At 37.7% G+C, this 20,541-nt stretch overlaps 3 protein-coding genes across 3 annotated transcripts; 2 read left to right on the forward strand and 1 right to left on the reverse strand.

Moving 5' to 3' along the window:
• Window positions 1-275: 275 nt before the first annotated feature.
• Window positions 276-4,426, reverse strand: LOC112172040 (MDIS1-interacting receptor like kinase 2). The gene is made up of 2 exons (XM_024309201.2): window positions 974-4,426; window positions 276-882 (listed from the first exon to the last, which is right to left on the reverse strand). The coding sequence occupies exons 1-2, from the start codon at window positions 4,257-4,259 to the stop codon at window positions 509-511; spliced, it is 3,660 nt and encodes a 1,219-aa protein (XP_024164969.1). The 5' UTR covers window positions 4,260-4,426; the 3' UTR covers window positions 276-508.
• A 5,229-nt stretch (window positions 4,427-9,655) lies between these two features.
• Window positions 9,656-11,041, forward strand: LOC112174586 (protein ALP1-like). The gene is made up of 2 exons (XM_024312386.2): window positions 9,656-9,801; window positions 9,907-11,041. The coding sequence occupies exons 1-2, from the start codon at window positions 9,656-9,658 to the stop codon at window positions 10,895-10,897; spliced, it is 1,137 nt and encodes a 378-aa protein (XP_024168154.2). The 3' UTR covers window positions 10,898-11,041.
• Window positions 11,042-17,438: 6,397 nt separating this feature from the next.
• LOC112169867 (MDIS1-interacting receptor like kinase 2) lies at window positions 17,439-18,663 on the forward strand. The gene is made up of 2 exons (XM_040507873.1): window positions 17,439-18,103; window positions 18,273-18,663. The coding sequence occupies exons 1-2, from the start codon at window positions 18,013-18,015 to the stop codon at window positions 18,485-18,487; spliced, it is 306 nt and encodes a 101-aa protein (XP_040363807.1). The 5' UTR covers window positions 17,439-18,012; the 3' UTR covers window positions 18,488-18,663.
• The last annotated feature ends 1,878 nt before the right edge of the window (window positions 18,664-20,541 follow it).

Consider the following 20,541-nt stretch of genomic DNA (forward strand, 5'->3'; position numbering starts at 1 on the left):
TTTGATGATATAATAATTTTATTAGATGCATGCCTTCTAGAAATTTACAGGCACTGAGACCAGTCTAAAATAAGGAAGAATTATTACCACTAAAAGTCAACTTTGAACAATAACAAAAGGTTTGACTAGGTGCAAAGTATTTAGTTGGTCAAAAACAAAAAAAGACAGGTATGATGTGATTCCTTAGTCTCTGCACATTTCTTACTAAATAATCAATGAGATTCAGTGGGAGCAAGCTGTTTGAAAGCTGTGTCTTCCATTCAACAAAAAGCATATTTTTAAACTTTAAAGGATTTTTGCATAAAATGAAGGGGACTACTAGAGTGTAGAAGCAATAAAAACTGAGACTTGTATATGAAACTAGTATCTCTAAGCTGAGATATACACTACATTACAAGTGCAATACTTAACCTGGGCTAACCCCAAAAGATTATTTTCTCAAGGCATCTATAATACAGTTACACAAAGATTCAGTTGACAAACATACAGCTACTGGTATCATTCCCATTCATTTTTGAAGACCAGTTAATTTGTTGATGGTTAACGTACCAAATGGTTCAGAAATGTAAGGCTGCGTCCGAGCCGATAGTTCTTGTGCCACAAAACGCATTGTGGGTCGTAACTCTGGACGGGAACGTGTGCAGGCCAAGCCTATGCTCACCGCAAACACCACTGCCTCAGCCAATTCACCAGTTGGAGGCTCCAGCCTTTGGTCTAACACATCTTTCAAAAGCATTTCTGTGTTGTCCTGCAATGATTTTGATGACTCTAGTAGAGCTTCTAGCATTTCCCCTGGGTGCCTTCCCATCAGGACTTCTAGTGCTAGCACTCCAAAGCTATATACATCACACTTATCCGTCACCTTCATAGTGTATGCAAGCTCTGTGCATCAAGAAAAAACACAATTAACCACGTCAATATCCAAGTCACAGAAAGATAAGCCACTAATGAACAAACTTGAGTGTTACATTACCAGGTGCCATGTAGCCATAAGAACCAGCAGCACTGGTCCAGTTGGATGAATCCAGACTCAACAGTCTTGCTGTTCCGAAATCTGATAGCCGGGGCTCAAAATCCCACTCAAGCAGTACATTGTTGATAGAAACATCCCGGTGTACAACTGGTGGAGAGCAGTCATTGTGCAGGTAAGAAAGAGCATGAGCTAGTCCTTGCACAATTCTGACCCTTGTAGCCCAGTCAAGTTCTGCATTCCCTTCAACCCCATATAATGCTTTTCCGAGACTGCCTCTCTCTAAATACTCATAAACCAAGAACATGGAACCTCTCCTTGAACAGAACCCAAATAGCTTGATGATGTTCCGGTGCCTGACATGTGTCAAAGTTCGAATTTCATTCTCAAAACTTTGTCGATTTATTGCTGGAATGTCACTAGAGTCGGACATGTTTAGCTTCTTGACTGCAACAATTTGACCTGAAAGCAGCTCAGCTTTGTAAACTCTTCCAAACCCTCCTTTTCCAATGCAGTAATTCTCATCAAAGTCCTCTGTGGCCTTCACAATTTCCCCAAATGTAAACTTTACTTCTCTTTCCCATATATTCGACTCAAAACTCTCAGACTTCTTAGAACTTTTGGTTTCCTCATCAAGCGGCTTAGGTTTCCTACGGAAAATAAGGATCAGAGCAATAACAGTTACAATCACTATTAAACTACAAATAGGAACAAGGACTCCAATAAGAACTTTCTTGTTGTTCTTGTTGGACTTTCCACTAGAGGAATTGCATGCTGTTAGTCCTGCACCTCCACACAAACCAGAGTTGCCAACAAAAGCATTTGCTGGTGCAGTTTGGAAAATTCCACCAGTTGGGATTGGACCAGTCAAGTTGTTGTAAGAAAAATCATAGCTGTCTAGACTAAGCATGTTGGAAAATGCTGATGGTATGTCCCCTGACAGATTGTTGTGTGAAACATTGAGAACCACCAACTGTGTGAGCTTGCCCAAGTTTGAAGGTATGTCTCCTGAGAGCAAATTGCTGCTAAGATCCAACAAGTACCTCAATTCTGAGTTACCAATCTCTGCTGGTATTTCTCCTGATAACTTGTTGTGGCTCAAGTTTAAGCTTGTTAAGCTCTCAAATGTGCCAGTTTCCACTGGTATTACCCCTGTAAAATTGTTATCAGACAAATCAAGAGTCTGGAGCTTAGCCAATTGGTGGATCTGCGGGATGGTTCCTGTGAAGTGGTTCCTGCTGAGATTGAGAGTGTATAACAAGCTTAGATTCCCAATACCAACTGGAAATTCCCCACTGAATTCATTAGAACCTAGTGTTAGATACTGCAAGTTCTTCAACTTCAGAAGCTCAGGTGGAATTTGACCAGAAATTTTGTTGCCGTCCATACGCATGTCAGTGATGTTTATGCACTCTCCCCAATGTGGTGAGAGTTCACCAACAAACTTGTTGTGACTAATATAAATTTCTTCAAGACTGGGATGGACACCAAATGCATTGGTAATATTTCCGGTGAATTGGTTCTCATCAAGACGGATTCTATTTAATGCAGTACAATTTCTCAAGCACTCGGGTAATGGCCCTGTGAAGTTGTTGACATTCACTGTGAATACTTGCAAAGAAAATCCACTGCACAACTCTGGTGGCAATTCTCCAGAGAAGCTGTTGTTTGAAAAGCTAAGATATCCCAATTTAGGACTATACTTCCCAAAATCACTAGGAATAGTTCCGGACAACTTATTGGTGAACACAGAAAATCCCTCGAGGTTAGTGAGCAGAGAAATGGTCTCTGGCAACTCCCCCTCAAATTGGTTTGTGTTGACATCAAAGACAGACAATGAAGTCATGTGCCCAATCTCTGGGCGGATTATGCCACTGAGGTTATTGGAGAAAAGCTGTACACTTTGAAGATTAGTGAGATTCCAGAATGCCATAGGAATAGGCCCGGAGAGCTGGTTTGCCGACAGATCCAAACTTGTCATAGCTTGCAAGTTTCCTATCTCTGAGGGAATTGGGCCGGTGAAATTATTTTTGTACAGAAAGAGGATATTAAGATTTGTCAATAGGCCAATTTCTGCTGGAATGTTGCCACTGAAGCTATTGTTTTGGAATTGAATAGAGGCTATTGCAGTCCAATTGGAAACCAGAGAAGGCAAGATTGGCCCAGTAAATTGATTATCAGATAAACCCAAATTCACCAAGTCGGTCAATTTTGACAAGGACAGAGGCAATTCCCCACTGAGTTTGTTCACAGCCAAGGCCAAGAAAGTGAGGTTGGTACATGAACCAAGCTCAGAAGGGATTGAAGAGTTTAATGAATTTGATGAAAAATCAAGGTGCTGAAGCTCCTTGAGTTGGCCTATGGAGGATGGGATTTTCCCTTCAAGGGAATTGTTAAGCACTTCAAAAATTTCCAGACCAGATAACAGACCTATGTCTTCAGGAATTGGACCACTAAAGTCGTTCAATCCCAAATAAAGGTGTTTGAGGTTGGGAAAGTTATATGGCATTGGCCCTTGGAATTGGTTATTGGTGAGATTGAGATATTCAAGCTTGACCAGATTGGTAAATACCACTTCTGGTATTTGGCCAGTCAAAGTATTTTGAGACAAATCCAGGAATGTCAAGTTCCTACATTCAGATATAAATTCTGGGAATTTTGAATCTAAATAGTTGAGGCAAAGATCAAGGTATGTCAAAACAGGAAAGCCTGAGAATTTAGACCAATCAGCAGGCTCTAAGTAGTTACTTCCAAGAAGCAAATATTGTACCTTTTTGAGATTGTCCAGCTGATACGGGATGGCACCAGTGAGACTGTTGCTGTAGAGACTAAAATACTCAACCTGGGTTAGCTTCCCCATCTCCACAGGAACTTCCTGTTCAAAAAGATTGTTGCCCAAATCCAAAGTTGTGAGCTTGGTGAGATTGCCAATGGCAGATGGTATTGCCCCTGTGAAATTGTTGCCATTGAGGTTGAAATGGGTGAGATTCAGGAACTGGGTGAAGTCCAGTCCTGTTAGAGTTGCAGTGAGGTTGAAATTTGAGAGGTCAATCTGGGAAACTGTTTTGGTTTTGGGGTCACAGACAATGGAGGTCCAGTTGCAGAGGCTGTTGATGTTTGTGAGGGACCATGAACTGAGAGAAGGTGGGGGAGAAAAAAAGCTGCCCTTCCAGCTAACCAAAGCCTCTGCTTGTGTTCTGGGTGATGAGGTTGCCTTCAATGGAAGCCAAGAGAGCAAGAAAATGTGAAGCAGAAGGAGCAGAGGATGAGGCCTTGGAACACTTCCCATTGCTTGCAAAGTTGACTGTTGATGTTATGTTGGATCATATCTATATAGAGACTGCAGTGGCCAGTGGGTCCATTTTGGCTCAATTCTAATTTATTGTCAACTAAATTAAAGGGCCCTAGGTTTCATGTGTGGGGAAGAGATTGATCATGGTCTCATGGATTAGCTAACTGCAACTTGGACTGGGTAATGTTTTTAAAAAGAGGTTTGGTGAATTGACTTTTCAGGAAACGCTTAAGAACGACGTGTTAATGCTGTGGATTCATGTGCGAGTTAATGTTGAATGTCCACAACCAACAACCATCCCAAACCTATATAACCTGGGCATTATATATACTCTTTTCACACGGTTTTATCTGTAACGTGTTATTTGTCACATGCACAGTTTTGTTTTATTTTGTTTTTGGTTTTTTTTTTTAACTCCTAATCATAATTTAATTCAAATCGATGAAAGTTTTTTTTTTTTTTTTGTTGACAAAGTGAAAAAAATTACAAGGAAAACCCTCTACAACAACCAACCTCTAATTCTGAAAATAGATCAAAGTTAAGAATTGAGAGTCTTTCTCTGAAACTTATTAAAATATTTTTAATTGTATTTTATGTATATTATAACTAGTTGAACATAATTTACCTTGTCTTCATCGAATTGAAATCGCGTTATGTATCGTGTCAAACACGAGTCATTTCAAGAACTACCGAACGTGTACATAGGAAGCATTGTTTTTTTTGTTTTTGACATGTACGTACAGTATGAACCATGGCTACAAGCCTATATACATCTCGATTCCAATTTATCAAAGTTTAAAGAAACGAAAGCTTTATTAATTAGTCAACATTATTCATTACATTTTTAAAATATTTGTTTTCAAGTATAAATATATATGTATATATATATATATATATATAGCACCATCATCATCAAATTGATGGAGCTGGCTAGGTTTGCGGGACTCATTATTGAATATACAATAATCTAGCTTCAAATGATTAGTTTGTCAAATGGAAAATTATTTTAAGGTTTAGAAATTTGGGGGCACTTAAGTATTTTAATTGAAAAATGATTAATTTAGCTTAAGAGCAACACCAATAGTTTTTTTTTAGAGGGATAGTGAGGAAAGAAAAAGCAAAATTTCCTAAATTTACAGTAATTTCTAAAATTTTAAGGAATAATTATGGAGATTTTAAATATTACTGTAAAATATTGGAGTTGGAGAAGAAAAATTATGGAAAGATTTGACTTTTACTTCCTTATAATACAAAAATTATAGAGAAACTGTTGGAGTTGTTCTTATAGGGAATCTATTTGAGCAAAAGAGACTCATTTTTCTCTTAAATAGAGAAAAATCAAAATATAGGGAAACTGTTGGAGTTACTCTAATGCATATTTAAGGTTAGAAATTTGAGCACTTATCAACTTTAGAGCGTGAATAGAGGAGCACCCTTTTCAGTGGAAATATTATAACTGAATATTTTGCTTAGTGCTAATATTATTCGTAACATCGATCCATCACAAAATGGGAGTCTGAATTGTAATTATGATTTAAGCAAAGTGGCTTAATTCATCTTCGATCATATCTAGCTAGGGATCTCCTAATCGATGATTTGAGAGATGATAAATTTTGTTTATTTAGTGCCATGATCTTTTTTTTCCCCCCTCTTTAGAATGGTGTTATTTAGTGCCATGATGAATGGTAAAGGCACGTGAAATTATTTGATCTAACATTTTGACCAACTTAAATTAATTAAAGACCTTCATTTGAGAATGTTCTCATATGTGATGTACATTTTTACAAACATACAATTTTACGTACGACATACAATGTCACTAAACTTTCCCTGACTTTATATGCATGACATTCTAACAGTATATATGTGATCACTGTGAATGTAGCATCCATATATCAACTTCCATATCGAGTTTGGTGAAATATATAGTTTCAAAGAAAAAGGGTCGATCAAGGTCATGATGCTACATTTACACTGCTCTCGTGACATATGCAGTGCAGCGATATCAAATCTTTTGGTATCAAGTCACGTCCTGGTTACCTTTTACTCTAGGTGCGTTTGTGCATATTGTTATGTTTTATTGTTTTTTCTTCATTATAGATGCGATTGTGCATCTTGTCATGTTTTATTATTTTTCTTTCGATGCGTTTGCATCGCTCCATGTACTCCTCAGTTTCAATTAATATAGTTTGTCGTCTTTCCCTTCAAAAAAAAAAAAGGTCATGATGTGTTCGGACAAATTATGGTTACTTCATTTATCTTCGATATTAAAGTCTCCTTTAATTCACTCTGATTAATTTCACTCTTTCTATCAGGCCTTTTGAAAAAGCAAATATTCATTAAGAACTAATGCATTCCCTCGATAGAAAAAGAAAAAAGTACATATGTAAGCACTACTTAGGCTCCTAGCTACCATGATAACAACGTGAACGAGTATCGTCCACTATAGAAATAACAAAAATTAGTTAACAACCAAATGAACAAGGTTCAAGATATCAGGTGAACACTTAGTAATTGATTATAAAAATTATGTTCAATCACCGTTGGATGTATATCTATCTGATGATAAAAAATAAAACGATTCAATTTAAAATAATTATTTTTATCATTGAATTTACATCTAAATATGATTTACTAAGATCTTCTTAGCGAGTAATTCTGATCAAGTGAATATTATTGTATGAAAGAAAAAGGATAAAGTGGATGAAATAACGGCATCTTCTCAAATGAACTTCCGGGTAATTTCCGAATGGTGTAGGGTACCCGACCATTAAGCTATTTGTAGGGCGCCAATATCAATGTCTGTCAATTAAAACAAAAATTGAAGATGCTACTGCAAGAAGAGGTTGACCAGACTTGGACAAAATTGAGTGAGTACAACAAATTAAACAATGCCAATATATATATATATATATATATATATATATATATATATATATATATATGTTAAGACAAATAATTAAGAATAATTGTTCTTTTATGTTCCTCGAACAATAATGACAATATGCATGGTTATAGTCATTTGGATAATTGCAATTACATGGACAACGCAAATTAAACTAATTGCAATGAAAAAAGGCGAAGGTTGAACTTTGACCTGACCATATAAAGCTTGATTAAGGTCGTTCATGGCGGCCGGACCTATCTGTTCATTTTGTGGTGAAGGTATAACCGTGAAAGCTAGGGCTTGGTCTTTCTTTCCTATATGCTTTATTAAGATCTAACCCTAGTCACAAACATGCACGCATTGTCCAAGGTTATAACGTCCAGAAGTTAACAATTTTCTTATTCAGGAAAGTTACAACAATAGAATTGACCTATATAATTATTGGCGACTAGCAAGTGGGCTACAAACTTAGTCGACGAGATTAAATGTACTAGCTAGGAGGATGATTCCTCACGCTTATATTATCGATTGTTAATGAAGAGTACAACGAGAGATACAAATCATAAAGAGTGAATATTAGAACAAAAGTAATAGAGGTATACTTGTTTGCCAGGATTAAGTGAGCTTATATTAAATAAGAGCCAACTAGCTTGTTTGGGTTTTGTTTGGTAATTAATCACCACAGGTGGTCGAGTTGGTAAGAGCCTCCAGGTAGGGAACCTCCATACCCGGATTCGAATCCCGCCGACGCTTATTGGAGTTAAATCCCAATATATTCTTGGTGACCAGGGGGGAGGAAGCGTTTTGACAAGATCCCCCGAGCACGGATTAGTCTCTGGGCCTAGGAAGTCTTTAAGGACACCGTGTGATTGAACAATAAAAAAAAAAACCAACTAACAACGGATATAAAAATTAATGGTATACCACATGCTTTCCTTTTCAGCCTCTTTGGGTGGGTGTTAATAACTTGAGTTATTAACATTTATAGCTTACACTTGCTTTCTATTTCTTCATTGTCGCTCTCTCAACATCCTCATCACTCTTTTTCTTTCCTCATCGTTCTTCTTTTTTCCTCATTGCTTCATTTCCTTGATCAAGAGTGAATTTGGGTATGGATATTGCATGCAGCGCTTTATAAAACAAGCAAAATCTGTATTGATTCATGGGAATTTTAAGATTTGGTAGTATGTGTGTTTAGGTATCGCGCGCGCATGCAACCTATAAATATGCATGAACTTCAATCAATTTGGAATTTTGCGTGGGAGTGCAAAATCTTAATAAGAAATGAGAAATAATGGGTTCTAAATCAAGAAATAGGCTAGAGGAGAATCAGCCCGAATTATTTGGGAAATTCTTCAAAGTGAAATCCCTTCAAGGCGGATTTAGATAAAATGAAATTAAGTTCTAGTCAATAAATGGGCTGAGAAAGATGCTGCCCAACATATTTGAAAATTTTCATGAGGTGAAATCTCATTGAGGTGGATTTAGATAAGGTGAAATTAGGTTATAGTCAAGAAATAGGTTGAGAGAGAGGCAACCTAACCTATTAAGGAAATTACTGAAATCCCCTCGAGGTGGAACTGAACAAGATGAAATCAGTAGCTCGACTGAATTGGTAGCAAGTGGGACACACTCCCCCACGTTGTCTTAAAAGTGATGTAATGGATTCATTAATGCATGACTTGCGAAAAGTTGTACACCACTACAAGCACTAACCTAGATATCCACTCAAGCTCACATATAAATACTTGATAAAGTGAAAAATTGAGGCAGACAATCAACCTCTACTCCAATTATTACAACTTAAACATTCACTGACTTAGGGCAACTCCAACCATGGGCACCATTTGGGGGTGCTATTCTCATTTTAGCACCCCTTTGTTGCACTATTCATATAGGACTCAATTCTCATCTCCAACCATGAGGTGCTATATGGGGGTGCTATTTTTACTGTTCTTGACTAAAATATAATATGAGTATAATTTTGATGAATATTATATTAAAAATATGTTAATTTAATTAAATAAGGTAAAAAAAATAATTTAACATTTTATCATAATATTTAAAAATTATTTTTATTATTTAATGAATTTAAAAAAAGTTTTGAATTTTTTTTTTTGTGTCGGCATATACGACAAAGAATCTAACTATTTAGAAGATATTTTGATGTTTTGTGTCGGCATATATGCCAAATAGCCGAATTTCGATGTGATTTCAGCGCCACGTGTCAATTTCTAATTGGCTGTCCAAATTACGGTTGAGTCTTTGTCCGCCACGTGTCATATCTTATCTAATGATATGAACTCAAACCGTCCATAAATATGGGGTCATTGTCATCCTCATCTCTCACAAATTCACAAACACTTCTCATATCCAAATCACACAAATCTTTCTTTCTTTTCCGTTTTGATTTTGTCAAACCATTTATGCAATGAATCGTTTGACGAAATGGTTGCAGAAAGATCAAGAAGAGGCCGTCACGAGAAGCCGTCGACGAGCCTTGATGATGTCTGCCGCTGCCTTGCAAATCCAAACTCTGGAAGATGAGGATTCACAATGGGGTGGTTCTTCAGAAGGTCGTACCTATAAGGCCAGGGATCGAGAGCTGATGGATCTTCGACTCAAAGCTCAATACTTCACTGATCCGTGCAGGTATGAACCAAACATATTTCGTAGGCGATATAGAATGCAACCTTGGGTCTTTGACAGGATGATGCGCGACGTGGCTAACTACGACCCATATTTTGTTCAAACAAGAGATGCTTGTGGGAGACTAAGCTTATCCACTGAACAAAAGCTGACATGCGCCATGAGAATGCTCGCGTATGGCATCACAGCTGATTTCTGCGATGATTACCTAGATATTGCGAAGAGCACTGCCATTGAGATTTTGGAGCACTTCACAATAGTAATCTGGAATGTGTACCATGAGACTTACCTCCGCCAACCAACACCAGCGGATTTGCGACGGCTGCTGGACAAAGCTGCAGAACGGGGATTCCCGGGGATGGTGGGTAGCCTTGATTGTATGCACTGGCAGTGGAAAAATTGTCCCACCGGATGGGCAGGGCAGTATACTGGCCACAAAGGGAAACCGACAATCATCTTAGAGGCGGTGGCCTCCTACGATACTTGGATTTGGCATGCCTTCTTCGGACTTCCAGGTTCCCTGAATGATATTAACGTTCTTGGATGTTCACCATTGTTCAATGACGTATGCCTTGGTGAAACTGCTGAAGTAAACTACCAGGTATGTAATAGGCATTATCGTCAATGTTATTACCTAGTTGATGGCATATACCCTAAGTGGGGGTCATTTGTACAAGCAATCCGAAACTCGAGGACGCCGCAGACACAACACTTCACAAGGATGCAGGAAGCATACAGAAAAGAAGTGGAGAGAGCATTTGGTATTCTCCAAGCTCGTTGGGCAATCATAAGAGGACCAGCTCGTGGGTGGAGTAAGGAGAACCTTCAATACATCATGATGACATGTATTATCTTGCACAATATGATTGTTGAAGACGAGCATGATGAAGATGCAGCAGAGCCATTTGATCCGGATGATATCCCAACTAGACCCAAGAAAGCAGAGATATATGACAGACCAATAATTCCCACCGATGTTCATCGCAATCCGCATCAACTAAATCAATTCTTGCGTCGTCATAGGGAGGTTAGATGTCCAATGATGAATAAAAACCTCCAAGATGATCTAGTCGATCATCTATGGACCATGAAGCTATAAGCTGATCAGAACCACCAGTGAGGAGTATGCCTTGGTGTTTTTTTTTTTTTTTTGCTTTCAATAAGTGGCCATGTAGTCATGATAAGTGGTCATGGCCTACTATGTATTGTGTGGTATGCGTTTACTTTGTATTGTGTGCTTTTAATTTGTGTGGTGTGCTTTATTATGAAAATAAAGTTCAATGCTTTATTATGAAGATGATCTACTGATAAGTGGAATAATTTTTATTATCATAAATTAAAACACAAACAATTCAAGTTAATAATATGAATTACATCCAAGATGTCTCTTGACGTGAATCATAAGTGGCCAAGCCTGTGTTGTCTCCTCCAGAGGGTGTAGGATCTTGAGATTGTTCCGGGATGCTTGAAGTTTCTGTCTCCTTATCAATTATTTGTTGTTGCTTCCTCTCCCAATAACTCCTCTTTCTTGGGGTGAAAATTGATGGATCCACCTGCATCGTGCGAGCATCCTCAGCGCGTTGCTCAATTAGTTGGCCTTCCTCAAACTATCTTTGCCTTTGTTGGTACTCGCGCTCTGTTTGTTCATAACATTTCTGCATTTGAACTCGTAGGCCATCCGCATCCTGCTTATTGCCTTTTTTCTTAGCTAGCTTCTGAGCTTTCTGTCCTTGAGGACGTGCCTTCCTTGATGGAGTCGGCTCATCATCAGTATTGGGTGTTCCATCGTCATCCAAGTCAACATGATTAGGAACACTAAAGGGGGTGTTTTCCATTGATGGAATTTTCCCAAACTTTTCCGTATTTTTCAACTCTCTCCAACAATGCTCAAACAAAAAATCACAACCATTTGTGTCGTAGTACGTTGATTTGACATTCATGAGCTACATATAATATTAAGTAAATAAAATATTAATTAAAAAATTAGCTTAGTATAAATCGATCAATAAACTATATAAGAACATTTTACTTTTAACAACTACATGAAAAATAAAAAATAATTATTATTGAACATATTTCAATATAATTACCTCGTCCTCCATATTTTCGCTGCTTCTTCGTTGAAAATGTTCGACCTTGTTAAGAGCATGGCGCCACTTCATACATGCCGGACTTATTTTCTTCCAACGAGCTTGGCAACTAGAAGTTGTTCTCTCCATGCAACCTACCGGTTTGTGAGCATTGTACTTCTCCGAAACACGACTCCATAATAACTCCGACGTTTGATCTTTTCCGACAGCACCATCACCCCAACGGTGATCCAAGCTCGGCAAAGAATAACTTCTTCATTGTGTCTCCATGAATCCCCTCTTGGAGCCATTTTTCACAAGACAAAAAAAAATATATAGATATATTTAAGAACAAGAAGATGTGTTTATGAATGGAAAATTGTAAAGGAGATGGAGTATATTTGGTGTGAGGAAATAGAAAAGAATTGGTTGGTATTTATAGAATTTTCTACAATTTACTGTTCCAACGGATATATTTTTTTCCCACAATTTTCTGGTCATTTTTTTAATTTTTTTTGGAACAAATAGGCCACAATAACTTTTCATTTAATAAGAGCCGTTGATAAATTTTTTTCCCTCAAATCTGAGCCATCAGATTGAAAATAGATCCGTTTGAATAAAAAAAAAAAAATTCAAGGCACATCAGACCGTCCATTTTCAAAATGGAGCGATCTCAGCCGTTCGTGTTTTGACCGTTGCAGCTCCCAACGGTAGGCAGCAGACAGCCCAGCATGGCGGGCCCACTGGAGCAGAAAGCATAAAATCTGACTTTTCTCTCTCCAGCGCGTCTGCGCGCGTTCTCTTCCTCCCCCCTTCTTTTTTCCGCGCGTCCTTCTCCTCTTCAATCTCCAGCGCGTCTCTCTCTCTATTGGGCTGGGTCAGCGGGCTTGTGGTCCCAGACCACTGTTCATCGGTCTCAGTCCTGGAAAAGTCTCAATTTTGAGACTTCAAATGGCCCCAAGTCTCATTTTTATGAGACCAGACCCCCTAAAAATCAAGGTTGGAGATGAGAAGTCTCAAACTTGATCAAATTCTGATTTTTAGTCCCAAGGTTGGAGTTGCCCTTAGGCATCAGAAAATCTTTTGCCAGTATCCCCTCTTCTAACTTGACTTGACGACGCCGACCAAAATCCCAAGGGCATAGGCACAACATCCTGACCAAGAAGCCTTCACTCTCAAATTGCAGTAAGCAAAGTACGAATATTTCCACTCCAACATTTTGTATTATTGGGTATTGCGGAGCAAGTTAGGAAATTATTCAAGGTCGAGCGGATTTGTGTAAGGTGAAATCAAGTTCTAGTCAGTAAACAGGTTGAGAAAGAGGCTGGCCAACCTATTTGAAAAATTACTCAAGGTGAAATCCCATCGAAGTGGATCTGCGTAAGGTGAAATCAGGAGCTAGTCAAAAAACAGGCCAAGAGAGAGATGACCCAACTTATTTGAGGTGAAATCCCCTTGAGGTAAATTTGGGTAAGGCGGAATCGGTCAGCTCGACTAAATTCGTAGCAAGTAGGAAGCACTTCCCCACGTCATCTTAAAAGTGGTGTTATGGATCCACTAACGCGTGATTTGCGAAATTTGGACACCACTACACGTACTAACCAAGATATCCGCTCAAATTCACCTATAAATACTTGATGAGGTGAATAATCGAGGTAGACAGTCAATCCCTACTCCAATTATTACAACTTAAACACCCACTGATTTATATATGCATCAGAGAATCTTTTGCATGTAACCACTCTTCCAATTAGACTTACCAATATCGACTCAAATCCTGAGGGCATAGAAACAACCTCTAAAGTCTAAACTAAGAAGCCTTCACTCTTACTCCAATCAGCAAAATAGGTGAGGAGATCTTCTACATCATTTTTCCGCACCAACACTTTAACATGATTTTATGGTCCCTTGATTTACATATTAATACAAAAAATATTACAATGGTTATTCCCCATTGATGACTTTGAAGAAAATGAATATAAATTTGATTCTTCTATATGAAATTTCTGCCTACGCCACTACTCATCTTCTTACCTATTATACTCATGATCAACAAAAGTTACCATTGTGCTTGAGTCTTGCAGAAATATATAGGCAGTAGCACCATTGAACACCGAATTTCACCATTAATTGAACACCGAATTTCTGCTACTATAACAACTTTGGTAGAACAAGTGGGCTCATCTTGAGTAGGTTTAGGACTCGTTTGGGATTGCTTCGCTTTAAAAAAAATCAGTTTTTGTTTAAAATTTTAGATTTTATTGTGTTTTGTAAATAAATAAAAAGTAGCTTTAATTGAAAATTATAGGTCACTGGTAGCAGATTTTAGAAGCAGCCCAAACGTTGCTTTTAGAAGCTGCTATGGATCAAAACACGCTCTCAAGTTGTTTTATGTACTGACAGCACTTTTAAAAATATTACTTAACAAACACGAAATCGTTTTAATTCACAGCTGATTATTCTCACAACACAGCAGCGGTAGTTTTTTTTTTTTTTAAAGTCACAGCAATCCCAAACTAGCCCTTAGTTTTACTTGCTTCTAACTAGGTCTAACTTCCGACCCCGCAACTTCAAGTTCTTTTTTTCCTGTTTGAGAATGGTTCTTCTCGCTTTCTAGGACTAATAGTGCCTCGTACTATTTTTTTTTTCTTTTGACTTTGTCAAGGGAAACCCAAAAGCTTCCTAGGCCCAAGATAAACCCCTTCGGTGCATGTGAAATGCTCCAACTGTGCATTGCAACACAGTGCCTAGCCACTTTGACAGCTTCGGGGTTCGAACCTAGGTTGGGGAGCCCACCTAACTAGGTAAGAACCACTAGGTCACTTTAGTGCCTCGTACTATAATTGCGGACAACACTACGCTTGGCGCTTCCATACATATGTGCAGACGCCCCATCGGTTGAGGCGGCCAAATTTCTTGAGTATTCTCAAATGAGAATACCGAAACATTCTCACTGTAGACATAAACCCGGTCCCCTTGGCCATCATCACTATATTCAAAATTCTGAAGCAACGCAAATCCCAACTCTTCCATTGAAAAATTAGGGCAAACTGTCACCGGAAAATCGATCCATGCAACCAATCTCAGAGTCTCAGACGCCTCCTTTTCCTGAAGAAATCATACACAAGGTTGCCCGTCAAATCTTTACTCAAATGCAGAGAGTAATGTCGCTCTCTAATCTAGAAGTACTAGCTCTATCTTCATCCACGCTCACCTCAACACTCCAACAGCCAAAACGACGATGAAAGCAGTTGCGTTGGGACACTGGAACAGCCCTTCATTCGGTGAGTATACCAGGGTTATAAACCCACATACATCTTACAATGAATTCTCTAAAATAGAAATAGATCTATCTCAGCACGTAGATATGATCAGAACATGTACATGGCTCGTATGCCCTAGTGTTGCCTTCGATCAAAGAAGATAGCTTTTTGGTACAAGTTGTAGAGCAAGTTATGTCTTTAGCCATGTTCCGAGTACCAATGACTATAAGTCTTTGGGGATTATATCATCAGTAAGGTCATGTTAAGTTGAGATTTGTTACTTAGCCATGTGCTCCTGGAAGAGTCTTAGTGTTGCTGTTATTCCTGTTTTCCCGTTCGGCCTGGGATTTTTCTTCCTGGTGGTACATTTACTGATTGTGCACATGCTCTAGTCAATGGTGCTCTACATTGGGTTCAAAGGTTAGAGAACAACTTCATTGTGACGTTTTATATGTCCACTGAACTGTTTGACGAAATAATGATACCTGAAGTTTAATTTGAGAAAATGAGATGTTTATGGGGAAATCACTTGCTTTTTTTTGAGAGATCCGCTTATGGGGAAGTGTTTATAAAGAACTTGACATGTAGATAATGCACAAAATATGTTGTGGCGGATCATGGACCAAACTATTTTCTATATGCCCGCATGAATCTGTGTTCATGCTGCTTAGGTTTAGAAAGAGTAAAGTAGTGCCCAGTTTTCTTACTGGAGTACAACTGTACAAGTATCGCTGGACCTAAGACCAAGCAAGTTAATTATTTTCAAATTTGTACGTGTGCCCTGAGTGGTGCTACTTCATAGACAATGTTGTAGAGGACTAGTCTCAGTTGATCACCCAATGCTATTTCGTACTACGAGCAAGACCAGTTTGGTGGTGTTTATTATTATTATTTTTGTTTGGAAACTATGCCTATTATTTCCAGCTTATTCTGAATATTTTTATAAATGATTAATTATTCTAAGTCATTCAATCATTCTCATGTTTTACTCCAAAATTAAGGGGACTGTGACTGCAATATGTTTTTGTTTAAAAGATTTTTGAGCTTGATTTATATAAAATGGTAATTTTTGTGAGACAAAATGTCGCAGCTAGTAACATAGAAGGCTAATAACTGTTCAAGGTACATGGTTTGGTTTACAGATCATGAATATATCATATGCTAGCCTGTAGCTTTGCCAGTTTTGTGTTGCAATACTATTATGAATACTAGCTATGACTTAATTTCCTTCTTCAATTTCTGTTTAAGATTCTTGACCTACTAGCTCTGACAGATCATGAGAGTATATCATATGCTACCCTCTAGCTATACCAGTTTCTAGTTGCAAGACTATTATGAATACTAGCTCTGACTTAATATCCATCTTCAATTTGTGTTTAAGGTTCTAGACCTATTACGTTCCATATTTGATTAAACTTTTCTACTAATCTGTCACTGGAGATTCTTCATCTCCATAGAGATTCTGAGATATTCAAGCTTTCCAGATTCAGGTATTTGCTAGTCTGAACAAGTCGAGGAACATCAAGCTTTAACATTTGGATATGAAATCTAAGAATTCTAAGTTAGAACATCAGCATCAATATTAATCAAGGTATGTTAATGAAGGCAAGCCTTATCACTAGACAACTCAACTACTCAAGAGCTATGAATATGCTTAATTAATCAGGTTGTGAGTTGCAGTTGTTATATTTGATCTGATTATGAGTTTGTAACTGAGAATTGGGAATTGCTGTTATATATGCATGCATGTCTGCTTATATTTACAGGCATGAGTTGCAAATCTTAGTTGGAACTTAGTCGTTATCATAGTATATCAGTAATCATGGTGTTTTAATCTATTATCTGTTTAATCCTCACATGTTTGGCTTTAAAAAAGTGACCAAATGCATGCATGCTCTTTCAAATAAGATAAATGCTAATGCATAATCGTTATAATCCTATTAACTAGCAAAGAAGAACTATGGCCACTTTCTCGACTAAATTAGTCAGTTAATTCATATTGCTTTTAGTTGGTTAGGAGTTTGTGCACTAGCTGGCCAGAAATAAAAAAACAGGGTATGTACCTGGGCACTTAACCATTTAAAACGTGGAAGGAAAAACACTCAAGTGGAATTACTATAACATTCATAGTAGAAAAGAAAGAAAGAAAAAAGTGGAATTACTATTGTTCAGCATTTTACTTATAGGTTAGATTTTAGAAAGAACTGGCATTTCCTGTTGCATAGTCTGCCTGCTATGTGAGAGTCTTTCAAAACTTTACAGATAAGTAACAAAACCTACCTCTTACTTCATAACGGACCATCTCCTATAGCTTAGTTGGATTGAGTACAACATCATGAATGGGTTTCAGAAGCCTCCTCTGTTTTGATCTCCTCCATATTTTCGTGCTCTTTTTGCTTCCATTGAAGGCCACCTCATCACTAAGAATACAGGCTGAAGCTCTCATGAACTGGAAGCACAGCTTTACATCTTCATCACCTTCTCTTAATTCATGCTCTTTCGCATACCTAAACAACCTCTGCAACTGGACTGCCATTGTCTGCAACCACAACAGCAGAACAGTCTCCAAAATTCACCTCTCAAACTTGAGCATCAGTGCAACACTAACCCAGTTCAACTTCAACAAGTCTCTGGATCTCACCCATTTTAACCTGAATGGCAACAATTTGACAGGGTCTATACCATATGCCATTGGCAGCCTCACCAAGCTTACAACCTTGGATTTGGGAAACAATGTTTTGCACAAGAAGTGCTTGCACAAGGGTGAAAATTATGCAAGGAGGAGCACATGCAATCTTTCACTTGCACAATGACTGCTTCAAGCTCATCGTTCACCTGTACATAACGCTGAACAACATATTACTACAGCGGGATTTTGTGCCATGGCTATCAGACTTTGGAACGGCAAGACTATTGAGCTCGGATTTCTCAAACTGGACTGCTGTAGTGGGTCTTATGGCTACAGGGCTCCAGGTAATCAGTCATTTGGTAAACTTATAAGCTATGTATTTCCATTATACAAACGTATATACTGACACATTAGTGATAAAAAGAACTTTGGTTTATTTATCATTGTTGTTTTATCTATGTATATATATGATGGAAGAATATTGGTTGATTTTATATTGTAATGTGCATGAAGAGTGTGATGTATACAGCTTTGGGGTGGTGGCATTAGAGATCATGATGGGAAGGCATCCAGGGGAGCTATTGGAATCTCTATCAGAAAACAGAGGATTGTATTTGAAGGATTTGCTAGACCAACGACTTCGGTCTCCATCAAGTCAGTTAGCTGCGGGAGTGGTTTCCATCGTAACAGTGGCCTTGGCATGCATGAGCACTGATCCAGGTTCATGACCCACTATGCAGTTTATGGCAAAAGAACTGTCAGCAGACTTGCCTCTCTGAGCCGTTAGGCATGATAACCATCAACAACTTGCTAAGTTTTCGAAACTAGAAGCGACTGAAATTAAAGTTTAACAACCTAATTCTACTTGAAAGAGTTTTGCATGTCCTATAGTTTCTGCTTTCTAGTTTCCAATGAACAATTATTATTACTCAACAATGTGAGATCTAGTAAAAAAGGTAGTTTTTCTGCCTATAGAACTAAAACCTTTTGTGCAGTTGCAGTGTAGATTATTAGTTTCTTTGGAGGCTCATCATGTCTTGTGGTATCAAAAATGTAGGGTACGTGTACAGTTGCACTGATGCACTGATGCACTATAGACTATAAGTTAGTTTGGATGCTCATTATGCCTTTTGAATTTTTAAATTTCTTACATTTAGTGCTCGTGCTATTACTTACATTTATACCGATGATGCACATGCTCTAGTCAATGGTGTGTTTCATTTGTCTCAATCTCATGTCGACTATTTCATTTGATAATATTTGGAGAGATAAAGATATCTGAAGTTTTGAGAGATATTTAATTTGCTTTATTTCAAAATATGAGGAATCCCTGGCCTTTTTGGAGAGATCAGATATAGAAGTGCTTATGAAAAGTTTGATATGTGGGTGATTCAAGAGTATGCTGTGGTGGAGAAGTACATGTGTTTTGAATTAGTTCCCAGAATAAGAGTATGCTTATAAATTATTAGCAGAAATCAAGTTGTGTTCAAGGTGCCTGGGATTAGAGAGAGTACTGGTGTAGTACTGCTCAACATCCTTACTGGAGTCCCTAAACAAAAGGAGTTGATGATTTTCAAAGTTGAGGGAACCAGTAGTGATGCTTCAGTTCGTGGAGGGGCACATCTTACTTGACAAACACAATGCCATTTCGTACAAAATGCAAGACCAGGTTGGTTGGAATATGTTTCTGTTCTGTTCTTTTCTTGTTTATTTATTTGTTCATGTATTAAATTATGCCCTATTATTTGTAGCTTATATTGAGATTTTTTTTTTTGAATTTATTCTAAGATTCATTCAGTCATTCTCATGTACTGATTGAGAATTAAGGGGAGTGGGAATGCAATATGCATGTTTTTATTCAGATGATTGTATGTTTCATTTATGTGTAAAATTGGTAATTTGTTGTCTTACTGGAAAATTAGTAGTCCAGCTAGAACTTTACTTTAGAGACATGAGAGGGGAACGATCTGTTGTGAAACTAACATAGAAGGTTTGATCTTTTTCAAGTTATGTGATTTTGTTCACACGCATTATGATTATATCATTGCTACCCTCTAGCTATGCCAGTGTCTTGTTGAAATACTATATTGAATACAATCAATACATAATCAAGTCAAAAGGGATGTTAGGACTAGCTCAGGCTTAATTTCCATATTCAGTTTGTGTTTAAGATTGCAGACGCATTAGAATCCTTATACTGTACCCTTAAGCTTTTTCCATAAGTGAAACTGTGGAATTCTTCAATCTTTGTAGAAACTCTAGGCCTATTAGTTCATCAAACGAAAAATATAAATACCAAGCTTTACACACAAACTATTATAATATACATAAGCAACAAACAGGTAATAACCACCACAAAGAAACCACACAATCCACTAAGCATATGATAGGAAGACTACTCAGCTAGAATGTTTAAAGAAAACAAACAAAACTTGATTACAATTTACAACAACCATAAGTCATCTTCCAAGAGTCCAGAGGAAAAATCCAATGTCGAAGACTCTTTAAGTCATCTTCCAAAAGGAATTGATTTATACTGGCGAACAAAACTTGACTCTATATTCTATACGAATTACAATAATTAATGACCTGAATTTTCTAACCAACTAACCATCTGCAGTATATTTCTTCTTTGCATATTCTGCATGCTATGCTATTTTTACTAATCTCATCTGAACTATTTAGAGAAGTAACCACACCTGAGAGATATAACAGTAAAGCTGACCAACACCATGAAAGGTGTTCTTGAGGAGCAATCGGGTAATAATCCACTAGGCCTATG

This window comes from Rosa chinensis, chromosome 6, assembly GCF_002994745.2.
Source record: "Rosa chinensis cultivar Old Blush chromosome 6, RchiOBHm-V2, whole genome shotgun sequence".
In the NCBI taxonomy this organism is placed as follows: Eukaryota; Viridiplantae; Streptophyta; class Magnoliopsida; order Rosales; family Rosaceae; genus Rosa; species Rosa chinensis.